The sequence below is a fragment of the Pseudophryne corroboree genome, chromosome 3, assembly GCF_028390025.1.
Source record: "Pseudophryne corroboree isolate aPseCor3 chromosome 3, aPseCor3.hap2, whole genome shotgun sequence".
Classification (NCBI taxonomy): Eukaryota; Metazoa; Chordata; class Amphibia; order Anura; family Myobatrachidae; genus Pseudophryne; species Pseudophryne corroboree.
In genome coordinates, this window is record NC_086446.1 from 644502747 (window position 1) to 644528545 (window position 25799).

At 43.9% G+C, this 25799-nt stretch overlaps 1 protein-coding gene across 2 annotated transcripts in view; it reads left to right on the forward strand.

Annotated features, from left to right (window-relative positions):
- The window catches only part of BICC1 (BicC family RNA binding protein 1), a 420840-nt gene that overhangs the window by 350765 nt on the left and 44276 nt on the right, over nucleotides 1–25799 (forward strand). For both annotated transcript variants that reach the window (XM_063961749.1, XM_063961748.1), the window contains exons 7-10: nucleotides 1830–2024; nucleotides 12526–12777; nucleotides 21352–21483; nucleotides 24552–24726. In XM_063961749.1, the coding sequence (XP_063817819.1) occupies nucleotides 1830–2024; nucleotides 12526–12777; nucleotides 21352–21483; nucleotides 24552–24726 (754 nt within the window). The remainder of the gene's footprint in view (nucleotides 1–1829; nucleotides 2025–12525; nucleotides 12778–21351; nucleotides 21484–24551; nucleotides 24727–25799) is intronic.

Sequence of the window (25799 nt, forward strand, 5' to 3'; positions counted from 1 at the left end):
TAGCCCAAACTACCACCTTTCGGCATGCATCTATTCCATTCATCATTTATTACTGGCCGCCTGATGAATACTAAAATTTACACGCAGGCAAAAGTTCTGAAAGACTATATGCTTAAGAGCTGGCATTTATGTCCCACGTAAAATCCCATGGACATATCCTATTCAGCGCACCACTTTCAGTTACTAGTTAAGAAAATAAAACGAGTACAAAAATGTATTTGAAAGCTTTCTTCAGGAATATACTTTTCATTCCGATTTTCCCAAATAAGTGCTACTTCTCTCCATCCAACATATTGTGTGCAGAGTGTATGCTTTCCATCACTAACAGTAGGCAAGTACAGGGGAAGAGATGATCGGTGTGACAATGAGCACATTATATAATGAAGACAGCAGAGCATATTGGTGACATCTAGTACGGTATTGAGGCTTGCTGCATCAGATAGGCACAGTTCCCCACTGATAAAAATGATTCCCTTACTTTAGAACAGTGTTATTTAAATGCAGAAAAGGAATGTATGTGTGTGTATACTGTGTGTATGTATGTGTGTGTGTGTATATATATATATATATATATATATATATATATATATATATAAAGTGTGTATACATGTATCATTTATTTTATGGCAGGAATGTAATAGGGTGTGAAAGTGTGATAGATTTTGTGAGAGTTCTTCTGTTTTTTTGTTTTGTTTTGTTTTTTAAAGTGGCAGTTGTTTACATGGCAACTTCAGCCTGGTTTTGCCATATAAATGATTGCCACTTTAAGAAAAACACACACAGAAAAAAACTCACAAAATCTCTCACTTTCTGGTTCACACCCTATTACATTTCTCCCATTGTATGTATGTATGTATGTATGTATGTATTCATAATTTTTATCAAATATATAGATACAATGTTGATCATACACTTTTTTTCTTCTGCTGAATAACATTTATACACATCATTGTGATTACTATAATGTTTTTGGCATCAAGAAAATAATTTCTTCAAGGTCAAATAACGGTCTAACTCAACTTTGTGTCATAATTTTGGTTCCAACAACTTAAAAAACACAATTCTATTTTTAAAATAAATTTTAAATGGCTTCTGTCATCAATAACATATTAAGGTTTTTTTGGTGCAAAGTGCCTTATTACACTATATATAACAAGAAAATATTCTTAATAAAAGTTTTACAGTAAAGCATTGTTTCTGAAAAACTGATCCTTTTAGTTGCTTAAAGCCTGCACAGTAAAAGTACATGGGGGCAGATGTATTAACCTCGAGAAAGCATAAGGAAGTGATAAACCAGTGATATGTGCAAGGTGATAAAGGCAGCAGCCAATCAGATCCTGACTGTGTTAATTTACATATTGGTGCTGATTGGCTGGTGCCTTTATCACCTTGCACATATCACTGGTTTATCACTTCCTTATGCCTTCTCCAGGTTAAAACATCTGCCCCATGGTTCTGTAAGGTGACATCAGGGCACATACTTATAAGACAGTCTATATTTGTGGACCAGTGTTTCCCAACCTCTAGCCTCAAGGCACACTAACAGTCCTGCTTTATGTGATGACCATGCTTGGGCACAGATGATTAAACCAATTTATCCACCTGTGCTTAAGTATGGTTATCCTTAAAAACTGGAATGGTTAGTGTGCCGTGGTTGGGAACCCTTGCTGTACATGATGACCATCTCTATTAATACAATGCGTTGATTTAGCAAATTTGTGAAGATGGCAGCCCCGTTGACCTGCTCCTTTATAAAAGTTTTATTATATGTGTTTTAATGTAAGAACGTAAAATACCTTTGCAGTAATAAGTGTCTGGTTTTTCTGCAGGAGCTGCTGCCTTTGGTTTTGATGTTTGAGTTGCCCATAGCTGGTATTCTGCAGCCCATCCCAGATCCCAACTCCCCCACAATCCAGCACATCTCCCAAACCTACAACATAACAGTCTCCTTCAAGCAGCGCTCTAGAGTGTATGGTGCTACTGTTATCGTAAGAGGTTCCCAAAATAACACCAGCGCTGTTAAGGTAATTTTCTGCTACACATTTTCAGAAAACGATACACCAAGGATGTATTACGCATCGGGCCCTCTGTCAGCGGGAAGGTTCATTTTGCAATCACGGTTATGTTTTTCCAGCTGTGAAACAGCTCATCCTGAAAGAAGAATTTCAGAAAGGTATAGCGAGAGTTCATATTTGTCTGTCGTACGGATGCATGGACCTGTTCCAGCTCTAAAGCTTAGAAGTTACACAAGGCATCAGCGTTTTAATGAAATCAATCTCCTGGCATTCATAAGATACTAAATGCTATGTCATGCTGAACTGCTGATTCAGTGGAACCTTTTTTCCCCTACCAAAATTAAAATCTCATTTATTTATTTTTTGATGGGTTTAATATAGTTTTTCCAGTGATTTAGCAAATAAGGGGATTTAGCAAACAGCTGTATGACTGATCTCAAATGGAGCCTTATAATTGTTGTACCTGTACCAGGACAGACTATTCCAAAATACCAATGTATCTGCAGTGGTTGTTTAAAATAAACACGTACATTATTGAGGATGGTTAGCATTTCAGTATTACCCTAATCTTTCACAGTTTTATAGAAAAGTTAGTTTGTGAAATAGACATTTAAGGATTTTTTTGCTATAGAATACCGGTTCTGCAAGACAACCTGTAAGATCATATCCACCGTCCCTGCTGTATATAAGCTATATTGTAGGGCATTGTTTGGATTGCTAGTTTTGTTGGTTTTTTTTCTGACCCCCCCCACACACACACACACACACACACACACACACACACACACACACACACACACACACACACACTCTCTTACTCTATCTCTCCCCTGACACTTTCTCCAGACACCCCACACACATGCACCGTTCTCTCTCTCATCCACACCTGCCACCATTTTCTCTTCCCCAGCACTTTCTCCTTACCTCTCCTCCCTCTACGGCTTCTCTATAAATCCGCCTTTTACCTCTCTTCTGTGTATCTCTGACACTGTTGGGAAGGATCACAGTTCATACAATCACTCAGTGCATACCAATGTGATGACATCATTTTATCAGCATTCGGTTTTATTATATAGAAGCTACATAAACAACATTAAAGACCACAGTATTTTGATAGCATATTTTTTATTTTCAGATATTAGTCTATTACAGAGAGCTACAGTATATACATTTGTGTATAGTATAATGGGTGCTAACCAGTACATCAGTTACACCTGTTCTAAAAAGTATGTAACTTAAGTATTCTGTACGTACTGTAACAGTGTACTTACTGTTTTGTATGTGCTTGGAAAATGTTTAATACTCATGAAATGTAGCCCAAGGTTGTTTTCACTTGTGCTATGCACCTTGTATACATTCCAGATCCACACACAGCTCCTACTTAAAACAAAATTCCTTCTCTCACTTTTTCCTGCTCAGATTTAGCCTTCACAAGTAATGCTGGGAGGTCTCCAGTGACTTTTTTCACATTACATTATATATTTTTATTTTTCCCGCAACTAAGTTAGTAATACAAACGCTCTAATGCCTTCTCATCCAATAAATACATACAGCAGTTATGTTCTTTGGAATATGTAAAAAAAAAAAAAACAGACACTGTGTAAACTATATAGTTTACTCAGTACTTCAACCTGGTCTCTTGCTCGGTAATTATCTAAAGATGTAACAGATGTTGGGGCTCCCAATGTTAGAAATGCAATGAAATCCTTTGGAATGTTTTTATGGCATTGAATATTTTTTTTTCTGTTTTTTAAAAACAACATATTTTAGTGCCATAAACCTTAAAAAAAAAAAAAAAAGTTAACAATTGTAAACACACCTTAATGTGTACATACATAAATAGTGTTTCTTTTTCATCCACTAGGGGTCATTGGAGTACTCTAGGGATATGGACGGTTCCACAGGAACTAGGCACTGAATAAGTTAAAATTTGAGACTACTTCTCCCCTCCATATCCCAGAGTACCTCAGTGTTTTTTCGGTGCTCACTGAGCAACTAGGCCTGTGGAGTTTCTCCACAATTATTGGATTTATTTTTGATTTTTCAATGTTCCACATCCCTTCCCCCCTTCCAGAAAGGCGAGGGTCCGGGATAGTGGAAGCTGCTGAAGCAGCTGTGGGTGTCGGACCTCTCTAAAAAGAGCTCCCTCACTACCACGTGCAGGACTAAAACCTGCAGTAAAGGCTGGACGGAACTTACAGAGAAGCCCCGTCATAGCCCTCACCACAGGGTCCAGGTATGTTGAACGGGGCGGTCAACTCACGCTGCCGCCTCGCTGTGTGGGATGCTGTGTGTGTGTGGCCGCCGGCCGCTGCCTTCAGCCGCCCGCCGCCGTTTCCAGCGCCGCTGTCTATGCTGTGTCCCCCGCCGCTCTGAGCCGCGCTGGCCACGTTGATTTATGCATAGGCCGCTCCACGGCTCTATGCAGCGCGCTCTCCGGCCCCCTATGCCGCTTCCGGCCCCCTCTCCACCATAGCCCGGCTCCGTGTATAGAGAACGGTACACGGAGTTCAGGCCTCACCGCCCCAGATCCCCAGTGGCCTAATGGATAGGACACTGCCCTCCTAAACCAGGGATTGAGGGTTCAGGTCCTATCTGAATTGCAAGTCACTACAGCAACCATTTCATCACCAGAGTTGATGTTTAAACAGCAGCTTTGCTTATTATTTTTACAGGTGGCTCTGTAGCCAAGTGGTTAGGCTTCCCGCCCACAGTGAACTTTGTGATTACATGGACACTGGTTCAGATCCTGGTTTAACAGGTGTAATATATATATATATGAAGTCTGTATATTGATGAAACGCGTTGGGACTGCTGTACCTGAACCTCCTATAAGGACAGATAAGCCTAATATATATTTATTTCTTGTACGTTTGCATTGTTACTATTTGTATGGTCTATATGAAAAATATTTGACGTACCAGCTTTCAATGTGGACAGATAAGCCTGATTGAATTTTATATATTGTACGCTCACACTTCTACCATTTGTTTTTATGTGTTGTATTAAAATTTGTAAAAACCTTTTTATCCCTGGCTGTGGATTTTAAATTATGGAATTTGTTCATCCCTATAAGGTTTTTTATATACAACCATATCTTTGCTGATCAATGGTATAAAAACGGTACGCGCTATGATATATTTCCTTTATCTCTTTTATGTACCAATATTGGTCTCGTGACCGAAGAGAAATACATGCCCCAGATAAGTAGTGTCCAATTTTCCTTTCACACTGGGTATACACTATATTTATTTATCTAGACACTAGAAGGCGCCCTTATCTCTATTTTTTAAATTTCACTATATGTGTGTGTTCCAAGCACATGTTCTTCTGTTTAAGGTTGCTGCCACTCATTTTCAAGAGGAGTGTCAATTCAGTGAATTAATTTTATATTAATTGTGTATTATAGTTCTCTACCACGTGCTTTAGTAGTGCAATTCCAAGTGTCACCTGGGCGCCTCCGCATCTATTTTGGTTTAGTTTTTTTATATATATATATATATATATATATATATATATAAAAGAAAAAAAGAAAACATGGTAGGACACCATTTTTAACATTACTTCCTGGTTCTTTGCAGGAGGTTGCTGCCCTACAACACTCATCCTCTGGGGACGGGGGGTTGTTAGGAATTTAATTTATTAATTGTTTTTGACAGCATGTCTCTACAGGAAGATTCACTATTGCTGGTAACCACATGCACGGTAATGCAGGTTTATACACAGATTACTTCCGTGGTGTACTTACTGGTCGGGGTACATGATCACTAAGTCTAATGCATAATCAAACAAGCAGCTTCGCTGCAGAGTCGGTCACACAGTGTGTCGGACAAATACGACTGCACAGCAGACCCTTACCGGTCCTCTTTGGGGGGAAATGCGGGCGCATGTACTGCCTGAGAGGAAAAATAAATATATTTTTTTTTACTGTTTTCAGCTAAATTGTTGCGGTCGATTCACCGCCAGCCCTCATAGCACCAGGCCAGTACGTTAGGTTCTCAGCGAAGGCTGAACAATTTACAATGAGAGACGATTTCAATTATTGGGCGTTTAACTACCTATCGGAGTGTACCCTACACAGCAGTACGGCTGTTGCTTCGCCCTGCTTTGGTAAGGGTTTGAGGTACCAAGGCTGTAGTGGCAGGGCACTCCAGTTCAGGTTTGCCCTAAATAAAGACCACCTTACACTTCTTGCTGCCTACAGCTTCTGTGACGTTGGCAGTTGGTTCTTGCGTTTCAGCTTCACTAGTGGCACACAACGTCCAGGTTGGCTACGTTCCAGACGAGAATAGATCACAGACCAGGTGGGGGGGGGGGGATCTGTTATCCTACCATTGTCTACGCGAATTCCTGAATGATTCCGTCTCATCGACTTCAATTCCCAGGTATGATTCTCGATACGGTAAATCAAGGAATTTACCTACCCGAACAGAAGTACAGGTCATTCGTCATCTGGTACAATTAGTGCTTAAGCCACGCACTGTCTCGGTTCATTTGTGCATTCGCCTATTAGACACAATGGTGGCGGTTTTCGAAGCGCTTCAGTTCGGAAGACTTCACTCACGTCCTTTTTAACTGGATGTGCTCGCACAATGGTCGGGCTCGCTTCTGCAGATTCACCGCAGGGTGAGGTTGTCTCCAAAGGCCAGAGTGTCTACTCTGGTGGCTCAAAGTACAGAATCTAACCGCAGGGAAACGGTTCGGCGCCTGGAATTGGATAATTCTCACGGCGGACGCGAGTCTCAGAGGTTGGGGAGCTGTAGTTCAAAATTTTCAGCTCCAGGGTCTCTGGGCGGATCACGAAAGATTGCTGTCTATAAATGTCCTGGAACTCCGGGCAATTTACAATGCGCTACGACAAGCAGTGCACATGCTGCAGGCTCAGGCTGTTCAGGTGCAGTCAGACAACGCGACGGCGGTCGCATACATCAACAAACAAGGAGGAATGAAAAGCCGCATGGCCATGCGGGAAGTAGCTCGAATCCTCAATTGGGCCGAGGTGATTTTGTCGGCAGTATTCATTCCGGGAGTGGACAACTGGGAGGCGGATTATCTCAGCTGTCGGGATTTTTATCCAGGATGTGCATTAAATCCAGAAGTGTTTCGCATGTTGGTCCAGAAGTAGGGTTACCCGCAAGTGGACCTGATGGCATCTCGCCACAATTAACAAACGCCCCAGTACGTGTCCAGAACGAGAGATCCAAAGGCAGTGGCGGTGGATGCTCTCACAATCACGTGGCCTTACAGTCTCGTGTTTCTGTTCCACCGTTTTCCGCTGCTCCCTCTGTTGCTAAAACGGATCAAAAGAGAGTCCGCCACAGTCAAACTAGTGGCGCCTCATTGGCCTTGGAGAGCTTGGTTTCGGATCTTCGCGGTCTACTCGCGGACGTTCCTTTGCCGCTCCCACTGCGTCCGGACCTGTTACATCAGGGTCCGTTCTTTTTCTCCGATTTAGCGTGGCTGCGTTGACGGAGTGGCTGTTGAGACAGCCCTCTTAAAAAGAGAGGGCATTCCAGAATAGGTTATACCAACCATGTTACATGCTAGTAAGCCAGTTACGGCAGCTCATTATTACAGAGTTTGGCGTGCCGATATAGGTTGGTGTGAAGTTCGTAAGTTTCCGACATCATCTTTCAAGTTATCCCGTCTATTTTGTTATGTCTACAGATGGGGTTAGATGGAGGTCGGCGTTTATCCACACTAAAGGTGCAGATATCTGCGTTGTCAATTTATTTTCAAAGAAGATTGGCTCTATTGCCATCGGTACACACCTTTATGCAGGGTTGTCCTCAAAGTACAGCCTCCTTTTCACTCCACTTACTGCGCCATGGGACTTGAATCTGGTTTTAGATTGCTTATAGTCTTTTTATTTCGAACCCTTACAACAAGTGGATATTAAGTTTCTCACTTGGGAAACAATTTCTCTCCTAGCCTTAGCTTCGGCAGGGCGGGTTTCAGATTTGGGTGCCTTGTCATGCAAGCCACTGTATTTAGTGTTTCATAATGACAGAGCGGAACTTTGGACTAATCCCGCTTTCCTACCAAAAGTAGGGTCCTCTTTTCACATCAATCATCCAATAGTAGTTCCTGTGTTAACAGGAGATTCTGGAATTTTGGTTGGGGTACGCGCATTACGCGTTTATGTATTCCGAACGTCTACAGTTCCTAAGACGGATACGTTGTTATCCTCTATGATGCGTCCAAGATGGGTTGGCCACCTTCTAAGCAGACCTTATCCAGATGGATAAAACTGACCATATGTCAGGCTTACCTTCATGCTAGGTTACAGCCGCCTACATCAGTAACAGCTCATTCCACATGTTCTCCGGGAATGTCATGGGCAGCTGGTCGTGGAGTTCTACGACACAGCTTTTGCAGGGCGGCTACATGGTCTTCAGTGCACATGTTTGTGCGCTTTTACAAGTTTGATACTTTTGCGGCATCAGCATCTAGCTTTGGCCGTCTAGTGTTACAGGTGCCAAACAGCTCTCCCGCCCAGGGGGGAAACTTTGGTACGTCCCTAGAGTACTCCAGTGATCCCTAGTGGATGAAAAAGAAAATAGGATTTTGGTACTTACCAGGTAAATCCTTTTCTTTGAATCCATAGGGGGCACTGGACGCCCACCCAGAGCAGTTTTCCTGGCTTGTGGTAAGTTCAGGGGATCTTATGGTAACACACTCTCACCGACTGGTTCAAATTAGCAAGTTTATTGGGTTGGTGTCAACTGATAGTTGTCAGTAACGTTATGTGTCAACTTTATTGTTGTCCGTTTGTTATATGTAATTCTCCATTAACCTCTATAGCTCCTGTTCGGCTCAGTAAAAAAAACACTGAGGTACTCTGGGATATGGAGGGGAGAAGTAGTCTCAAATTTTAACTTATTCAGTGCCTAGTTCCTGTGGAACCGTCCATATCCCTAGAGTACTCCAGTGCCCCCTATGGATTCAAAGAAAAGGATTTACCTGGTAAGTACCAAAATCTTATTTTTATGATTTAAGTTCTCTTTTTTGAGGAGGTATTTTTTTTCTGGGGTTAAACGAAGGAAAATAGACCCTAAAGAAACAATTCTACTAGTATAGCCCCCTATTTTGTCTGTTCGTAATTTGTTTTTCTTCTTATGCTCAGAGATATACTAGGGTATTCAATTATCCGCAAATTCGCTGCAATTTTTCACCCGAAATTTTTTTGCGGCAATCAGGCGAAAATTGCTGCGAAAACGCTCCGTTTTTCGACCTATTTAATTACAAACGGGTTTCACCTGAAAATTCTTGCAGTGAAAAGTGCAGGTGAAAATGGGGAAATCAGCCTGTACCCCAAAAAATGCTAAATTAACATAGGAAAACAGAAGAGAAGTGTATTAGAGATCACATTAGAGAGTTTTTGTGGACTTAAATTGTGTGAAATGGCTGTTACATGCATTTTTTAAAAAATGCAAAAAAATTATAGAAAGCAAGTTTTTTTGAGCAAAATAAATGCTCATTAAATTTGGGGTACATGAAAATGGGTATAAGTATATATATATGGGTCATTTTAGGATACTTTAAAAAAAAAAGTGGAAACAGACCGATTACTCCCATCTGCAAGCCTAAAAACACCTGTCCCACTCATAAAGCACCCCAATATACCTGTCCCATACCTTGAACCCCAATTTCCATCACTTTGTACTTTTTCACCCCAAAAATGACATGTCATTATTGGCCAATTAAAAATAATTAAAAACCTCAACGTGCCTAATTAGTCATTAAGGGGGGTGTCCCAGGAGTTCTGTACCATATCCAAACATTTTTACCTTAAAATAGTGACTTTTCCCAACTTTTCACCTGCTTCAGAGTAGGTGAAGTGAAATTAGTGAAAAAATGATCACCGATAAATTTTCCAGGAAAATTGAATAGGCTGTAATTGCGTTTCGCGGGAAAAGTCCGTTTTTTCGCGCGAAAACCGGACTTTTCACGCAAAAAGTCCGTTATCGCTGCTAATTGAATATACCCCATAGTGTTTGAAGAACTTGGTGTAATGGTTAGCATTTCTGCCTCACGGCACTGCGGTCAGGGGTTCGATTCCTAAACTGCGTGGAGTTTGTATGTTCTCCCCGTGCTTTCATGAGTTTCCTCCAGGTACTCTGGTTTCTTCCCATGCTCCAAACATATACTGTTCAGTTAATTGAGTCCCAGCAAAACATGTGTGTACATGGACAGACTAGATGAGCCGAGTAGTTATCTGCTGTCAAATTCTATGTTTCTAGGGATACATGTACAATGCCTTTGAGAGTGATAAAGTGGCTGTAACATGCCAGTTAGGGAGCTGATTAGCTGGTACTTTATCTCTCCAATTTATCACTCTCCAAGACTTAGGGGTACATTTACTAAGCAGTGATAAGAGCGGAGAAGTGAGCCAGTGGAGAAGTTGCTCATGGTAACCAATCAGCATTGAAGTAACATCTATAATTTGCATAGTATAAAATGATACAGAGCTGCTGATTGGTTGATGGGGAAATTTCTCCACTGGCTCACTTCTCTGCTCTTATCACTGCTTAGTAAATGTACCCCTAAGTACATATGCCCCATATCTTTCCTATCCCACTGTCAGCTGGCCTTATTGAGTGTTCCGTCTTCAGTCAGCCCAACTGCCATGTCACTAGCCGAGCAGCATGTGGCTGGCTCTTTCAAGATGGCAAGATTTTCAGGGTGTTTAAGGGCCTGAAAATACTCATACTCAATCTAGTAAACGCACAGAGGATAAGGGGTTATAGTTGCAGAAAAGACACAAGTTCTATTTTGGAACAACAATAAATAAATACTTAAACTAAAATAAAAACTTAAACTAAATTTGCCCATTTTAGAGAAAGCAGATGTCCTTTAGGATGGTGGTGTTTCTCTACTGTGCAATTAAATGAGCTAGTGCACATTTTGATATAGTTACAGGTTGAGTCTCCCTTATCCAAAATGCTTGGGACCAGAGGTATTTTGGATATCGGATTTTTCCGTATTTTGGAATAATTGCATACCATAATGAGATATCATGGCGATGGGACCTAAATCTAAGCACAGAATGTATTTATGTATCATATACACCTTATACACACAGCATGAAAGTAATTTTAGCCAATATTTTTTATAACTTTGTGCATTAAACAAAGTGTGTGTACATTCACACAATTCATTTATGTTTCATATACACCTTATACACACAGCCTGAAGGTCATTTAATACAATATTTTTAATAACTTTGTGTATTAAACAAAGTTTGTGTACATTGAGCCATCAAAAAACAAAGGTTTCCCTATCTCACTCTCACTCAAAAAAGTCCGTATTTCGGAATATTCCGTATTTCGGAATATTTGGATATGGGATACTCAACCTGTATTTGTATATAACCTTATATTGCATTACTCTGAGCAGATCTGGTCCTTTTATGATTTTCATGCTTCATACCTAGGCATTTCTCATGTTAAAACAAACATAAATGTCATGCAGTGTTTAATTGTATAAGCTTTGTGAATACCACTAAAATAGTGTTCATCATACAAAATATAAAGGTATATTTTATGGTTAAGTTGTCCTTTAACGTAAACAAATATTGTATGTTCTTGTGCACCATGCATTGAAAATATAGTATAACAAGATATTTTGTCTGCACAAATGTGGCTGTTGTGTGCTTTATTTACAATGATCTGACTTTAGTACAAAGGTCAGTATCCAATTAGCAGCGGTAACTTACCACGGCTAATGGATTCACTGGAGGCTATCCAATTAGCCCCGATAGCCGGCATTTATTGGGGGATTATGCTTCGGGAAGCAGCTTTTGGAGCCGCAGTAACACATGGGTCCGGGAACTTATCCCGGACCTCATGTGTTATTGACCAAAAATGGGAATTTTTTTTGGCTAATAACACAGGCTATAATGGATAGCCCGATAATGACCATCAGGCTAAAATCGCAATAGCCCATTTTTATTGGCTGAAAAATTACCACAGCTAATTGGCTATCCCCTAAAGTATTATGTGTAGTTAGAGTACCTGTAGGTATAAACTTTGTGAAGGCTCGAGTATTGTGGATTGCACGAACACTTATGCAAATTAAGTTTATTAATTCACAATTCCTAGTAAATGAATCGTATGGGGGAATTCAGTTAGCTCCGATAATTTACCTGGTGTGAAAAAGGGTGGTAGCCTCAAGCTTTAACACCTGGGGCAATTCAGTAAGAGCCCCTTTTTCTCGCCTATCAACTGCCGTTAACACAGAATTCGGGATAGGTTCCTGGATCTATGTGTTAACACAGCCACAGCACCCGAAAATGGGGGATTTCTTTTTCAGTCTTGGAAAAAAAAATCCCCATTAACTGCTGCCTGCGGGGCTTACAGAATAGCCCCGGGGATCAATTAGCCCACTGTAAATTACCGTTGCTATTTGAATTCCCCCTTAGCGATCACCCTGCTTCTATCTGACCTAGTTGTGTCTTTCCTTTTGGTTCTGTGTGTTGTCTGATCACACCTCTTTTATGTTTTGATAGGAAGGTACAGCACTGCTGCTGGAGCATCTTGCTGGTAGCCTGGCCAGTGCCATTCCTGTCAGCACACAGCTGGACATTGCTGCTCAGCATCATCTCTTTATGATGGGCCGCAACGGTGGCAACATCAAGCATATTATGCAACGTACAGGTGCACAGATCCACTTCCCGGATCCCAACAACCCCCTGAAGAAGTCCACTGTCTACCTCCAAGGCACCATTGAGTCGGTCTGTCTTGCCAGGCAATATCTCATGGTATGTATGGTAAGGTGTAAATCCTTTTAATTTAATACTAATGCCTGTACACCATGGGGCCGATTCAGAGATGGACGCAGCCGTGCTTTCATCAGATCTGCACACGTGTACATGCCGCGGTGTGCGTGTGCAACCCTTCACCTTGTGGCTGAATCCTGGAAGGATGCGGCTGCAAGGTGATTGACAGCGGCGGGCGCTGCAGGGGCATGGCAACCAAAACTGGGGCATACCGCGAGCATTCTCAGGGTTGTTGTGTGACATCACGTGCAGCCACTCTGGTAGAAAAAATCGCAGCGGACAACGTGCCAGTGCAGCCAGGGGTCGACCTTACACCGATGCGTCCGCAATTTATTGTGAGGCAGCGCCACACAAATGCTGGGCAGCCTTACCCTGTGCTGGACGGCCCCCAGCTTGTTAGGAGATGGACGCAGATCTTGCTACGTATGTAGTGATCTGTGTCCATCTCTGAATAACCCCCAGTGTGCTTTCATGTGTGTTTTACTTTAAGGATGAGTTTCCAAGTTATAATATTTCATAAAGGAATGCCATAACGTAGTTTTACCTAAAAAAAATTTTTTTATAATAAACAAAATAAAAAGACTGCTGTGAGAGGTAAGTATAGGTTTTGGGTAAGTGATGTGCAGTAGTTGTCGCCCACACCCCTGAACTAATGTGCACCACACCCTCTACACCCATTACCATTACCCAAGGGGTACACAAGCACCGATGTGTGCAAAGCGATCTAGCACAGAGCTTCCCTCCCCCCCCCCGACGCTCGGCACACACCGCAATGTGTGCTGAGCGAGTGAATGTAAGCTGGGGGGGACGCTCACTTCACCCAGTGGTGAAGTGAGCGATCTTACTAGATTGTGCCTGCAGTCTAGAACCGGCGATGGGGCATACACACGGAGAGATGTGTGCTTCTTCTCTAAGCAATCTAGACAGATTGCTTAGAATTTAAGCACACATTGCTACGTGTGTACTCCCTTGAGTATTTGTGCTGTAGTTATTTTTTTTCTCTAACGTCCTAGTGGATGCTGGGGACTCCGTAAGGACCATGGGGAATAGACGGGCTCCGCAGGAGACAGGGCACTCTAAGAAAGAATTGAGAATTCTGGTGTGCACTGGCTCCTCCCTCTATGTCCCTCCTCCAGACCTCAGTTAGAATCTGTGCCCGGACGAGCTGGGTGCACTTTAGTGAACTCTCCTGAGCTTGCTGATAAGAAAGTATTTTGTTAGGATTTTTTATTTTCAGAGAGATCTGCTGGCAACAGACTCTCTGCTACGTGGGACTGAGGAGAGAGAAGCAGCCCTACTAACTGCAGATAGGTCATGCTTCTTAGGCTACTGGACACCATTAGCTCCAGAGGGATCGAACACAGGAACGCACCCTTGGTCGTCCGATCCCAGAGCCGCGCCGCCGTCCCCCTCGCAGGGCCAGAAGCCGGCGTGAGAAGCAAGAAGACTTCGAAAGCGGCGGCAGAAGACTCCAGTCTTCATATGAGGTAGCGCACAGCACTGCAGCTGTGCGCCATTGCTCCCACATTAAACCCGCACACTCCGGTCACTGTAGGGTGCAGGGCGCAGGTGGGGGCGCCCTGGGCAGCAATTAAGTACCTCTTGGCATAAAGGAGCGTATATACAGTTGGGCACTGTATATATGCATGAGCCCCCGACATTATTTTACACAAAATCGCGGGACAGAAGCCCGCCGCTGAGGGGGCGGGGCTTCTTCCTCAGCACTCACCAGCGCCATTTTCTCTCCACAGCTCCGCTGAGAGGAAGCTCCCCAGGCTCTCCCCTGCAGAAGCACGATAGAAGAGGGTGAAAAGAGAGGGGGGGGCACATAAATTTGGCGTAAAAACAATGTATACAGCAGCTACTGGGTTAACACTACGTTTACTGTGTGATTCCTGGGTCATATAGCGCTGGGGTGTGTGCTGGCATACTCTCTCTCTGTCTCTCCAAAGGGCCTTGTGGGGGAACGGTCTTCAAATAGAGCATCCCCTGTGTGTGTGGTGTGTCGATACGTGTGTGTCGACATGTCTGAGGTAAAAGGCTCCCCTAAGGAGGAGATGGAGCAAATATGTGTGTGAGAGGTTGTCTCCGTCGACAACGCCGACACCTGTTTGGATATGTGTAAGTGCTAAGGTGAATTTATTGCACAAAAGATGAGAACAGACAGGAAATCTACCCATGTCTGTCCCTATGGCGCAGAGACCTTCAGAGTCTCACAATGCTCACTATCCAAAAATAATAGACACTGATATCGACACGGAGTTTGACTCCAGTGTCGACTACGATAATGCAAAGTTACAGCCAAAATGGCAGAGAAGTATTCAATATATGATTATTGTAATAAAGATGACTCATCTGTCCCTGACACATTTTAAGGGGAAGAATGCTGAGGTAAATTTCCCTCCTCTCCTGAGGAAAAAGAGCGGGAATCTCCAGACAAGAGACTGCAGCTTCCCACAAAGAATTCTCAGGCAGTATCCTTTCCCCACTAGGGCCAGGATGTGATGGGAATCTTCCTCTAGGGTGTCACGTTTGCCCAAAAGGTAGCCCTAGCTATTCTCAGGGATCCTGCAGAGAGCGTGCACATTTTGGTACACTACTCAGACCGGCGATTGTGTCGGCATGGGTTTATAGCGCTGTGGCGGCGTGGACAGGTACCTTATCAGCAGAAATTGAGACCCTAGGATGTATATATATATATATATATATATATATATATATATATATATATATATGTATGTATGTGTATATATAGATATATATATAAATATTAAAGATGCTGTCTTAAGAGATATATATCATAAAACATTCCCAAAAAGACATGAGTATACTGGGTCCTAGAGGCAAAGCTATGTCGATTTCTGCTTGACGTATCCTGTAGAATATGCAATGGACAGATGATGCCAACTTAAGTGGCATATGGAAGGCTGAGGATTGTGTGGAGAAGGGTTCTCGGACCTGGTCTCCACAGCTATAGCTGGTAATTCTGATATTTTGCTGTATATTCCTGCACAGCCTAGGAAAGCACGTCATTATCAAATGCAGCCTTTCGAACAAAGAAACCAGAAAGTCCGAGGTGCGTCCTTTCTTGCCAGAGGCGGGGGCAGAGGAAACCAGCTGCACAACACAGCTAGTTCCCAGGAACAGAGGTCCTCCCCGGCCTCTACGAAAATCCACCGCATGTCGCTGGGGCTCCACAGGCGGAGCTAGGCCCGGTGGGGGCACGCTTTTGTAAGTTCAGCCACAAGTGGGTTCACTCCCTGTTAGATCCCTGGGCAATAGATATTGTGTCTCAGGGATACAAGCTGGACTTTGAGAAGATGCCTCCTCACTGACGGCCCTGCCGGATTCCCTCCCCGAGAGGGAAACAGGGTTAACTGCAATTCACAAATTGTATCTTCAACAGGTGGTGGTCAAGGTTCCCCTCCTTCAACAAGGAGGGGGTTATTATTCGACCATGTTGTAGTCCCGAAACCAGGTGGTTCGGTCAGACCCATATTGATTTTAAAATCCCTGAACATATACTTGAAAAGTTCAAGTTCAAGATGGAATCGCTCAGAGCGGTCATCGCAAGGGAGGGGGACTTTATGGTGTCTCTGGACATAAAAGATGCTTACCTTCGTGTCCCCGTTTATCCACCTCATCAGGAGTACCTCAGATTTGTGGTACAGGATTGTCATTACCAATTCCAGACGTTGCCGTTTGGTCTGTCCACGGCACCGAGAATATTTACCAAGGCAATGGCAGTAATGATGGTGCTCCTGCGAAAGCAAGGAGTCACAATTTTCCCATACTTGGACGATCTCCTCATGAAGGCGAGGTCCAGAGAGCAGTTGCTGATTAGTGTAACACGCTCTCGGGAAGCGTTACAACAGCACGGCTGGATTCTGAGTATTCCAAGGTCGCAGCTGATTCCTACGACGCGTCTGCCCTTCCTGGGCATGATTCTGGACACAGACCAGAAGAAGGTTTTTCTCCCGACGGAGAAGGCTCAGGAACTCATGACACTGGTCAGAGACTTATTAAAACCAAAACAGGTGTCGGTGCATCACTGCACGAGAGTCCTGGGAAAGATGGTGGCGTCATACGAAGCCATTCCTTTCGGCAGGTTCCATGCAAGGACCTTTTTAATGGGATCTGTTGGACAAGTGGTCCGGATCGCATCTACAGATGCATCGGCTGATCACCCTATCCCCCAGGGCCAGGGTGTCTTTTCTGTGGTGGCTGCAGAGTACTCGCCTTCTCGAGGGCCGCAGGTTCGGCATTCAGGACTGGGTCCTGGTGACCACGGATGCAAGCCTCCGAGGGTGGGGGGGCAGTCACTCAGGGAAGAAATTTCCAGGGGCTGTGGTCAAGTCAGGAGACTTGTCTGCACATCAATATCCTGGAACTAAGGGCCGTTTACAACGCCCTGAGTCAAGCGGAGCCTCTGCTTCGCGACCAACCGGTGCTGATTCAGTCAGACAACATCACCGCAGTGGCTCATGTGAACCGCCAGGGCGGCACAAGAAGCAGGGTGGCGAGGGCAGAAGCCACCAGAATTCTTCGCTGGGCGGAGAATCACGTGCAAGCACGGTCAGCAGTGGTCATTCCGGGAGTGGACAACTGGGAAGCAGACTTCCTCAGCAGGCACGACTTCCACCCGGGAGAGTGGGGACTTCATCAAGAAGTCTTCACACAGATTACAAATCAATGGGAACTGCCACAGGTGGACAGGATGGCATCCCGCCTCAACAAAATGCTACAAATGTATTGCGCCAGGTCAAGAGACCCTCAGGCGATAGCTGTGGACGCACTAGTGACACCGTGGGTGTACCAGTCGGTTTATGGTTTCCTCCTCTTCCTCTCATTCCCAAGGTGCTGAGAATCGTAAGAAAAAGAGGAGTGAGAACAATACTCATTGTTCCGGATTGGCCAAAAGGACTTGGTATCCGGAACTGCAAGAAATGCTCACAGAGGACCCATGGCCTCTGCCTCTCAGACAGGATCTGTTGCAACAGGGGCCCTGTCGGTTCCAAGACTTACCGCGGCTGCGTTTGACGGCATGGCGGTTGAACGCCGGATCCTAGCGGAGAAAGGCATTCCGGATGAGGTTATTCCTACGCTGATAAAGGCTAGGAAGGACGTGACAACAAAACATTATCACCGTATATGGCGAAAATATGTTGCTTGGTGTGAGGCCAGGAAGGCCCCTACAGAGGAATTCCAGCTGGGCCGTTTCCTTCACTTCCTACAGTCGGGAGTGACTATGGGCTTAAAATTAGGGTCCATTAAGGTCCAGATTTCGGCCCTATCCATTTTCTTTCAAAGGGAACAGGCTTCTCTTCCTGAAGTTCAGACGTTTGTAAAGGGAGTGCTGCATATTCAGCCCCCTTTTGTGCCACCAGTGGCACCTTGGGATCTTAACGTGGTGTTGAGTTTCCTGAAATCTCACTGGTTTGAGCCACTTAAGACCGTGGAGTTAAATATCTCACGTGGAAGGTGGTCATGCTATTGGCTTTAACTTCGGCTAGGCGGGTGTCAGAATTGGCGGCTTTGTCATGTAAAAGCCCCTATCTGGTTTTCCATATGGACAGGGCAGAATTACGGACTCGTCCGCAATTTCTGCCGAAGGTGGTGTCATCTTTTCATTTGAACCAACCTATTGTGGTGCCTGCGGCTACTCGTGACTTGGAGGATTCCAAGTAGTCAGGGCTTTGAAGATTTATGTAGCCAGAACGGCTGGAGTCAGGAAAACTGACTCGCTGTTTATCCTGTATGCATCCAACAAGCTGGGTGCTCCTGCTTCAAAGCAGACTATTGCTCGCTGGATCGGTAACACGATTCAGCAGGCTCATTCTGCGGCTGGATTGCCGCCTCCAAAATCAGTAAAAGCCCATTCCACAAGGAAGGTGGGCTCTTCTTGGGCGGCTGCCCGAGGGGTCTCGGCATTACAGCTTTGCCGAGCAGCTACTTGGTCGGGTTCAAACACTTTTGCAAAATTCTACAAGTTTGATACCCTGGCTGAGGAGGACCTTGTGTTTGCTCATTCGGTGCTGCAGAGTCATCCGCACTCTCCCGCCCGGTTGGGAGCTTTGGTATAATCCCCATGGTCCTTACGGAGTCCCCAGCATCCACTAGGACGTTAGAGAAAATAAGATTTTACTTACCGGTAAATCTATTTCTCGTAGTCCGTAGTGGATGCTGGGCGCCCGTCCCAAGTGCGGACTTCTTCTGCAATACTTGTATATAGTTATTGCTTACATAAGGGTTATGTTATGGTTGCATCAGGTTGGTCTGATGCTCTGTTGTTGTTCATACTGTTAACTGGGTAAGTTTATCACGAGTTATACGGTGTGATTGGTGTGGCTGGTATGAGTCTTACCCTGGATTCCAAAATCCTTTCCTTTTACTGTCAGCTCTTCTGTGCACAGTTTACTTAACTGAGTTCTGGAGGAGGGACATAGAGGGAGGAGCCAGTGCACACCAGTATTCCTAATTCTTTCTTAGAGTGCCCTGTCTCCTGCGGAGCCCGTCTATTCCCCATGGTCCTTACGGAGTCCCCAGCATCCACTACGGACTACGAGAAATAGATTTACCGGTAAGTAAAATCTTATTTTTTGTTTATTGTAGTAGTAGTAAAGCTGGTTACACACAAAGCAATGTGATCTATAGGACAAGCTCACCAAGTATTATTACTACACACCAGCGATGGCCATGCCTCACACCTCTTTTGGATGCTGCTCTGAACAGTCACAACTCAGACTTCCTACCATGGTACCACCCTTGCTGTTTTGCACAAAAACAAACAACTAATGAAGACTCTGTAATTACACTCCATTTCATCCAGTCATACTAGGGTATTCAATTATCCGCAAATTCGCGGCAATTTTTCGGCCGAAAATTGAAAAGTGCAGGTGAAAATGGGGAAATCAGCCTGTACCTCAAAAAATGCTAAACTAACATAAGAAAACAGAAGAGAAGTGTATTAGAGATCACATTAGAGCGTTTTTGGGGACTAAAATTGTGTGAAATGGCTGTTATATGCATTTTTTTAAAAATGCAAAAAAATTATAGAAAGCAAGTTTTTTTTTTTAGCAAAATAAATGCTCTCATTAAATTTGGGGTACATGAAAATGGGTATAAGTATATATTTGGGTCATTTTAGGGTACTTTAAAAAAAAAAAAGTGGAAACAGACCGATTACTCCCATCTGCAAGCCTAAAAACACCTGTCCCACTCATAAAGCACCCCAATATACCTTTCCCATACCTTGAACTCCAATTTCCATCACTTTGTAATTTTTCACCCCAAAAATGACATGTAATTATTGGCCAATTAAAAATAATTAAAAACCTCAACGTGCCTAATTAGTCATTAAGGGGGGTGTCCCAGGAGTTCTGTACCATATCCAAACATTTTTACCTTAAAATAGTGACTTTTCCCAACTTTTCACCTGCTTCAGAGTAGGTGAAGTGAACTTAGTGAAAAAATGATCACCGATAAATTTTCCAGGAAAATTGAATAGGCTGTAATTGCGTTTCGCGGGAAAAAGTCCGTTATCGCTGCTAAATGAATATACCCCATAGTGCATTGTGATAGGGTTTGAGATATCCACACATGGGTAAAGCTCTGCTCTGTACAAATTAAAAGGATAATTTTAATCTTTACTCCCCAACCGGAACACAGTCAATAGCATATTGAGCATTGCACTGTCGCTTCCCTGCACACCAGTGGTTCTCGGTAGGGAATGTTTTGAAGATCCCTGCCTGTGGAAGCAGGTGGGATAATTACTTATCCATCATAATAAATGAACTCTCTTCTGTGCATGATAAATAAATTTACAAAACATGACCTTTTGGGGTACTAGTCAGTGGCAGAGCGTGGGATTGCCCCTGTACACACACACCTTTTCCAGATTAGCACTTTGGGCAGCCCCCAGTGCCGAGCTCTCAGCCGACTCATTCTCACTCACTGAGCATCACTGAGGGTGTGGTTTCCGGAAGGAGAGGGAGGCCATCTGAAGCGTGTTGTATAAGAAGGGAGAGAGGTGATGATCACCCCCTGTAGATCCACCACTGGTACTAGTGGACTGTAGTTGAGATCCACTGCTCTACACCATTGTTTCTCATGGATCAAATGCTGCTTACGCGGTAAATCAAAACAGTCATGAAAAAATAATTTTATTTTCAATTCTTGTTCTTTTGCTAATGTTCTAGAAATAAAACTCTCACATTAACATTCTATATGTTTGGAATCACTGTGCAGGTACATTGTATTTTTGACTCCTGCTTAAATTCACCAACTTAAAATAGAAAATGAACAATTGTGTTATGCAGACTTCAGGCAACTTGTGGTTGAACAACATCTGAAAGCACACTGTGCCTTTACCTTGTATTCAGTTTTGAGAACTGTGTTGATATGGAGGGTCAGTGACTGTGAGAGCAGCATTGCCAGTGGATATTTCTACCATAGTGTGCTTTAAACAGATGTTTGTTCTCTTATAAAAACCCTGAATTACTTTTAATATCTATTTCTATGTTGTGCAGTTTGGTGGTAATTGTTGCTCTTTCCCAGGGCTGTCTCCCACTTGTTCTGATGTTTGACATGAAAGAGGAGATTGAAGTGGAACCACAGTATATTACCCAACTCATGGAACAACTAGATGTCTTCATCAGCATTAAACCAAAGCCAAAACAGCCTAGTAAAGTAAGTTTCCTGTATTAAAATCCACGAAAGGCAGTTAACTACCCGTATTCCAGCCTCCATCACTGGTACCCATCTGGGATTTCTGGCATTTGTTTCATTCATATAGTACCAATTACTGACCAGGGCTGCCATCAGAAATTGCGGGGCCCGGGACTGACAAAATAGTCAGGCCCCTTCCCCTGCACCAGTAAATGAATGAATGTGTGTGTATGTGTGTATTATATATGCATACATACATACATACATACATACATACATACATGTGCCGCTGTCGGGAGGGCCCGGGATGCTGGTGCCACCGCCTGCCCGCCTCCATCCCCACTATTCTGCTGCTCTCCTCCGTCGTCCTGCCGCTGTATTGAAAATGTCCCTCCCAAAATGGCTGCCACCTCCGAGGAGACCGTTATTAAAGATTACTAAAGGGCTCCTCTAGTATCTTAAAGAACTGTCTCCTCTGTGGCGGTGGCCTTTTTGGGAGGGAAGTTTTCAATACAGAGCTGCTAGAGGGTCAGAGGACAGCGGCAGAACAGTGGGGACAACTGCGGAACGGCGCGGGCGGGCAGGTGGCTACATGAGCATTCCGGGCCCTCCTCTCTCTGTCAGAGAGGCTGGGCTTGGGACAGATGTGCCCCCAGTACCCCCCTGATGGCAGCCCTGTGAGTGAGTGACTGACTGTCTGACTGACTGACTATTACTGAATCACTTGGGACTTCTGTTGACCAGGCTCATTAATTATTACTGGTCGCTGAGGAAGGAAAGGCTAAAAGCCAGATCCTCTTTGGAGGAGCTGCTCACTCATTTACTTTAGGTGAGTTGTATACTCTGGTACTCAAAATAAATCACTAGTGCGCTGAACAAACAAAATGGCTACTGGGGACAAGGTTCTCTCTAAAATAAGGTAGTGATTTTAATTGTAATTTAATGGTAAAAATCCATTGAAACATTCAGTACTAGTGGTGAAACTAATAAGTATGGATAATAAATTGTATTTCTTTCTGTTTGTCAAACCATAATATAATTTGAACCTTAACCATCAAGAAAATAGAGGAAGGCAAACAAATAAAAAATGTGCACTGCATATTCCAATGTGCATGGAGAGTTGACAAATTCCTTTCTCACTCCATACTGGTATTTGGACAGCTCATACCCCTTTCAGACATACGACCCGGGAATTTCCCTGCTCAGTCCCGGATTTTTCATCTTTGAAAAATCCCGGGTTTTTGCTGGAGACCCCTTTCACACTAAACCTGAGACCTGGGTAATTCCCGGGTCGATTCCTTTCAGACATAAGCCTGGTCTGCCCTGACAGCCAGGGCAGACAAGGCTACTCTCATGTCTCTCACACACACACACACGTCGCAATCGTACATGTCTTACACACGCACATGTCTTACACATACATATGTCACACTCAAACACACACATACATGTAATATACACACACATGCCAAATTCATACATACATACATACATACATACATACATACATACACATACATACACACATACATACACACATACACACATACACACATACACACACACATACACACACACACACACATCACAACAGGCCGCCTCTCTACTTCTACAACTACACTGCAGCACGGACTACAGCAGCCGGCGCATGCCCCCTCCACACAGCCCCGCCCCTTCCAGTACAGCGCCAATCAGAGCCATGTAGGTGCGAGCTGAGAGCAAATTCCCGGGTTGCACCTTTCAGACCTAAGCTGGCTTGTCTTCCCGGGACTTAAATCCCGGGAAAAACCCTGGTCAACTACAGGGTCGGCAACCCGGGAACGTGTTCCCGGGTTGGGACCTTTCACACATACCCGGGATGATGCGCGTTCATGTGCAAAATCCTGGGAATTTGGAGCTTGTCTGAAAGGGGTATCATTGTGCAACTGAGGCAGGGAACTTTGTACTTGCCCCATTTGACTTTGTCTCTGGGATATCCCAAAGGCGTGGTACGAAAAGTATGATACACTGATGTAGCTTTCAAAAATGGTGCTGATTATTGTGTTACTTAATTAACACTCACTATTAATATTACTTTTTTTCTAACATTATGATCAATGCACAAACAAAAATGCCAGTGGTGTGCAACATGCACACAGCCGCACCTACAGGTTTAGCAGGGATTGTGGATTATATGCAACCATAAATGCAAGAATGGAACTAGATTTTAATGGGATGCGTATAAAACTTTTAGCACACTCCCTAGACTTCCAAACTCATATCGCTCACATGGATTTCTAAATCATTAGTTTTAAATCTGCACCAGTGGACTAAGCTCTAATAGAAATCTGTGATCCCATGTAAATTTTTATTGATTTTATTTTTTTTAACCTCAGTGATGGATTACCTTTAGAGAGTTGTGAAAGAAACACTGGAGAAGTTATAGGTGGATAGTACAGATGTGTCCTCAAGCACTACTGCCAAAGTCGTGCCAAACAACCCTTCTCTGCACATCAGGTCTTGTGCTACTCCGCTTGAGCAGAGTGTCTTTTTAGCTTGAATGAAAGTGCACTGATGAACTTAATGTGTGACACCTGTTAGTCTGTGAGCGAATGAATCTGAATCTGCATACGAAGTGCTGAGATGCGATGGCCATGACCTTTTTTCATGTCAAGTTCAGTTGTGCTTCATCTGAGAGCCAGATTTAAATCCCAAGGTTCAATGGGAAGAAAAGGAAACTAAGCGCTTGGGTGAAATGGGGTTGTTTAATTTGTAACTCTCCGTACAGAAAGGTTTTGACTTCTGGAATACAGTAACAGCCAGTTTGTCAGTGTCTCTCAGATCCTGATGGGGCATACACACGGGGCGATTTTTGCTGTGTACTAAGCGATCTAGGTTAGCACAGATCGCTCAGCACACATCGCATTTTTTTCATGCAATTTTTTTTTTTTTTAGTTACTGCTGGACCGGTTATGATAAATATTCTGGGTTGCATGAGGACGTACTGGACAAATGTTTGAGCTTATTAGGTTCAAAGCATGCTGCTTTAAAACGATGTTTGTATTATGGGGGGGTTGAAGTTTTAATTCTGATTTGTATTTGTGTTGCAGTCTGTAATTGTAAAAAGTGTGGAGCGAAATGCCTTAAATATGTATGAAGCCAGAAAATGCCTACTTGGACTTGACAGCAGTGGAGTGGCTATTACAAACCAATCTACATTATCTTGCCCAATGCCCTTCCATGGACTGGATATCCTGACGGCTGGATTGGGACTTACTGGATTAGGTAAATCATTTAGAGTGCGTTATGCATAATGTTTTCAAAGGTGTTTAATAAAATAAGTTAACATGTTAAATTGATAATAGTTACCAGCCCGTCAAAATGACGGAGCAACATAGCAGTAATGTCAGCGCTGGCAGCTGTGCGCACTTGAATGGAACAACACTTGAATTGCTCAGTCAGGCGCCATTGAGTGGCTACAGGTGTGCAAAACACTTGAATTCCCTGCTATAGAGCTGAGGAGCAGCATTAGGGGTATATGCAATTGCGGTCGAATTCGCGGCAATTTTCGCCGTTTTTTAATTCGACTCAATTCGACAGGTGAATCCTGGAAGGTGGCTTCCGGAATTCACCATATTCAATGAAAAACGGATTCGCCAGAGTCGCGGGCGAAAATCGGCCGATTTGGCGGATTTTGCCGCGATTTTAAAAAACGGTAAAAAAACGTGAAAAACCCGAAAAAAAAATGGCGTGGGGTCCCCCCTCCAAAGCATAACCAGCCTCGGGCTCATCGAGCTGGTCCTGGTTCTAAAAATGCAGGGGAAAAATTGGCCAGGGATCCCCCGTATTTTTAAAACCAGCACCGGGCTCTGTGCCTGGTGCTGGTGCCAAAAATACGGGGGACAAAAAGAGTAGGGGTCCCCCGTATTTTTAACACCAGCATCGGGCTCCACTAGCTGGACAGATAATGCCACAGCCGGGGGTCACTTTTATGCCGTGCCCTGCGGCCGTGGCATTAAATATCCAACTAGTCACCCCTGGCCGGGGTACCCTGGGGGAGTGGGGACCCCTTCAATCAAGGGGTCCCAGCCACCCAAGGGCCAGGGGTGAAGCCCGAGGCTGTCCCCCCCCCATCCAATGGGCTGCGGATGGGGGGGCTGATAGCCTTTTGTGATAATAAAAAGATATTGTTTTTTCCAGCAGTACTACAAGTCCCAGCAAGCCTCCCCCGCAAGCTGGTACTTGGAGAACCACAAGTACCAGCATGCGGGAGAAAAACGGGTCCGCTGGTACCTGTAGTACTACTGGGAAAAAAATACCCAAATAAAAACAGGACACACACACCTTGATAGTAAAAC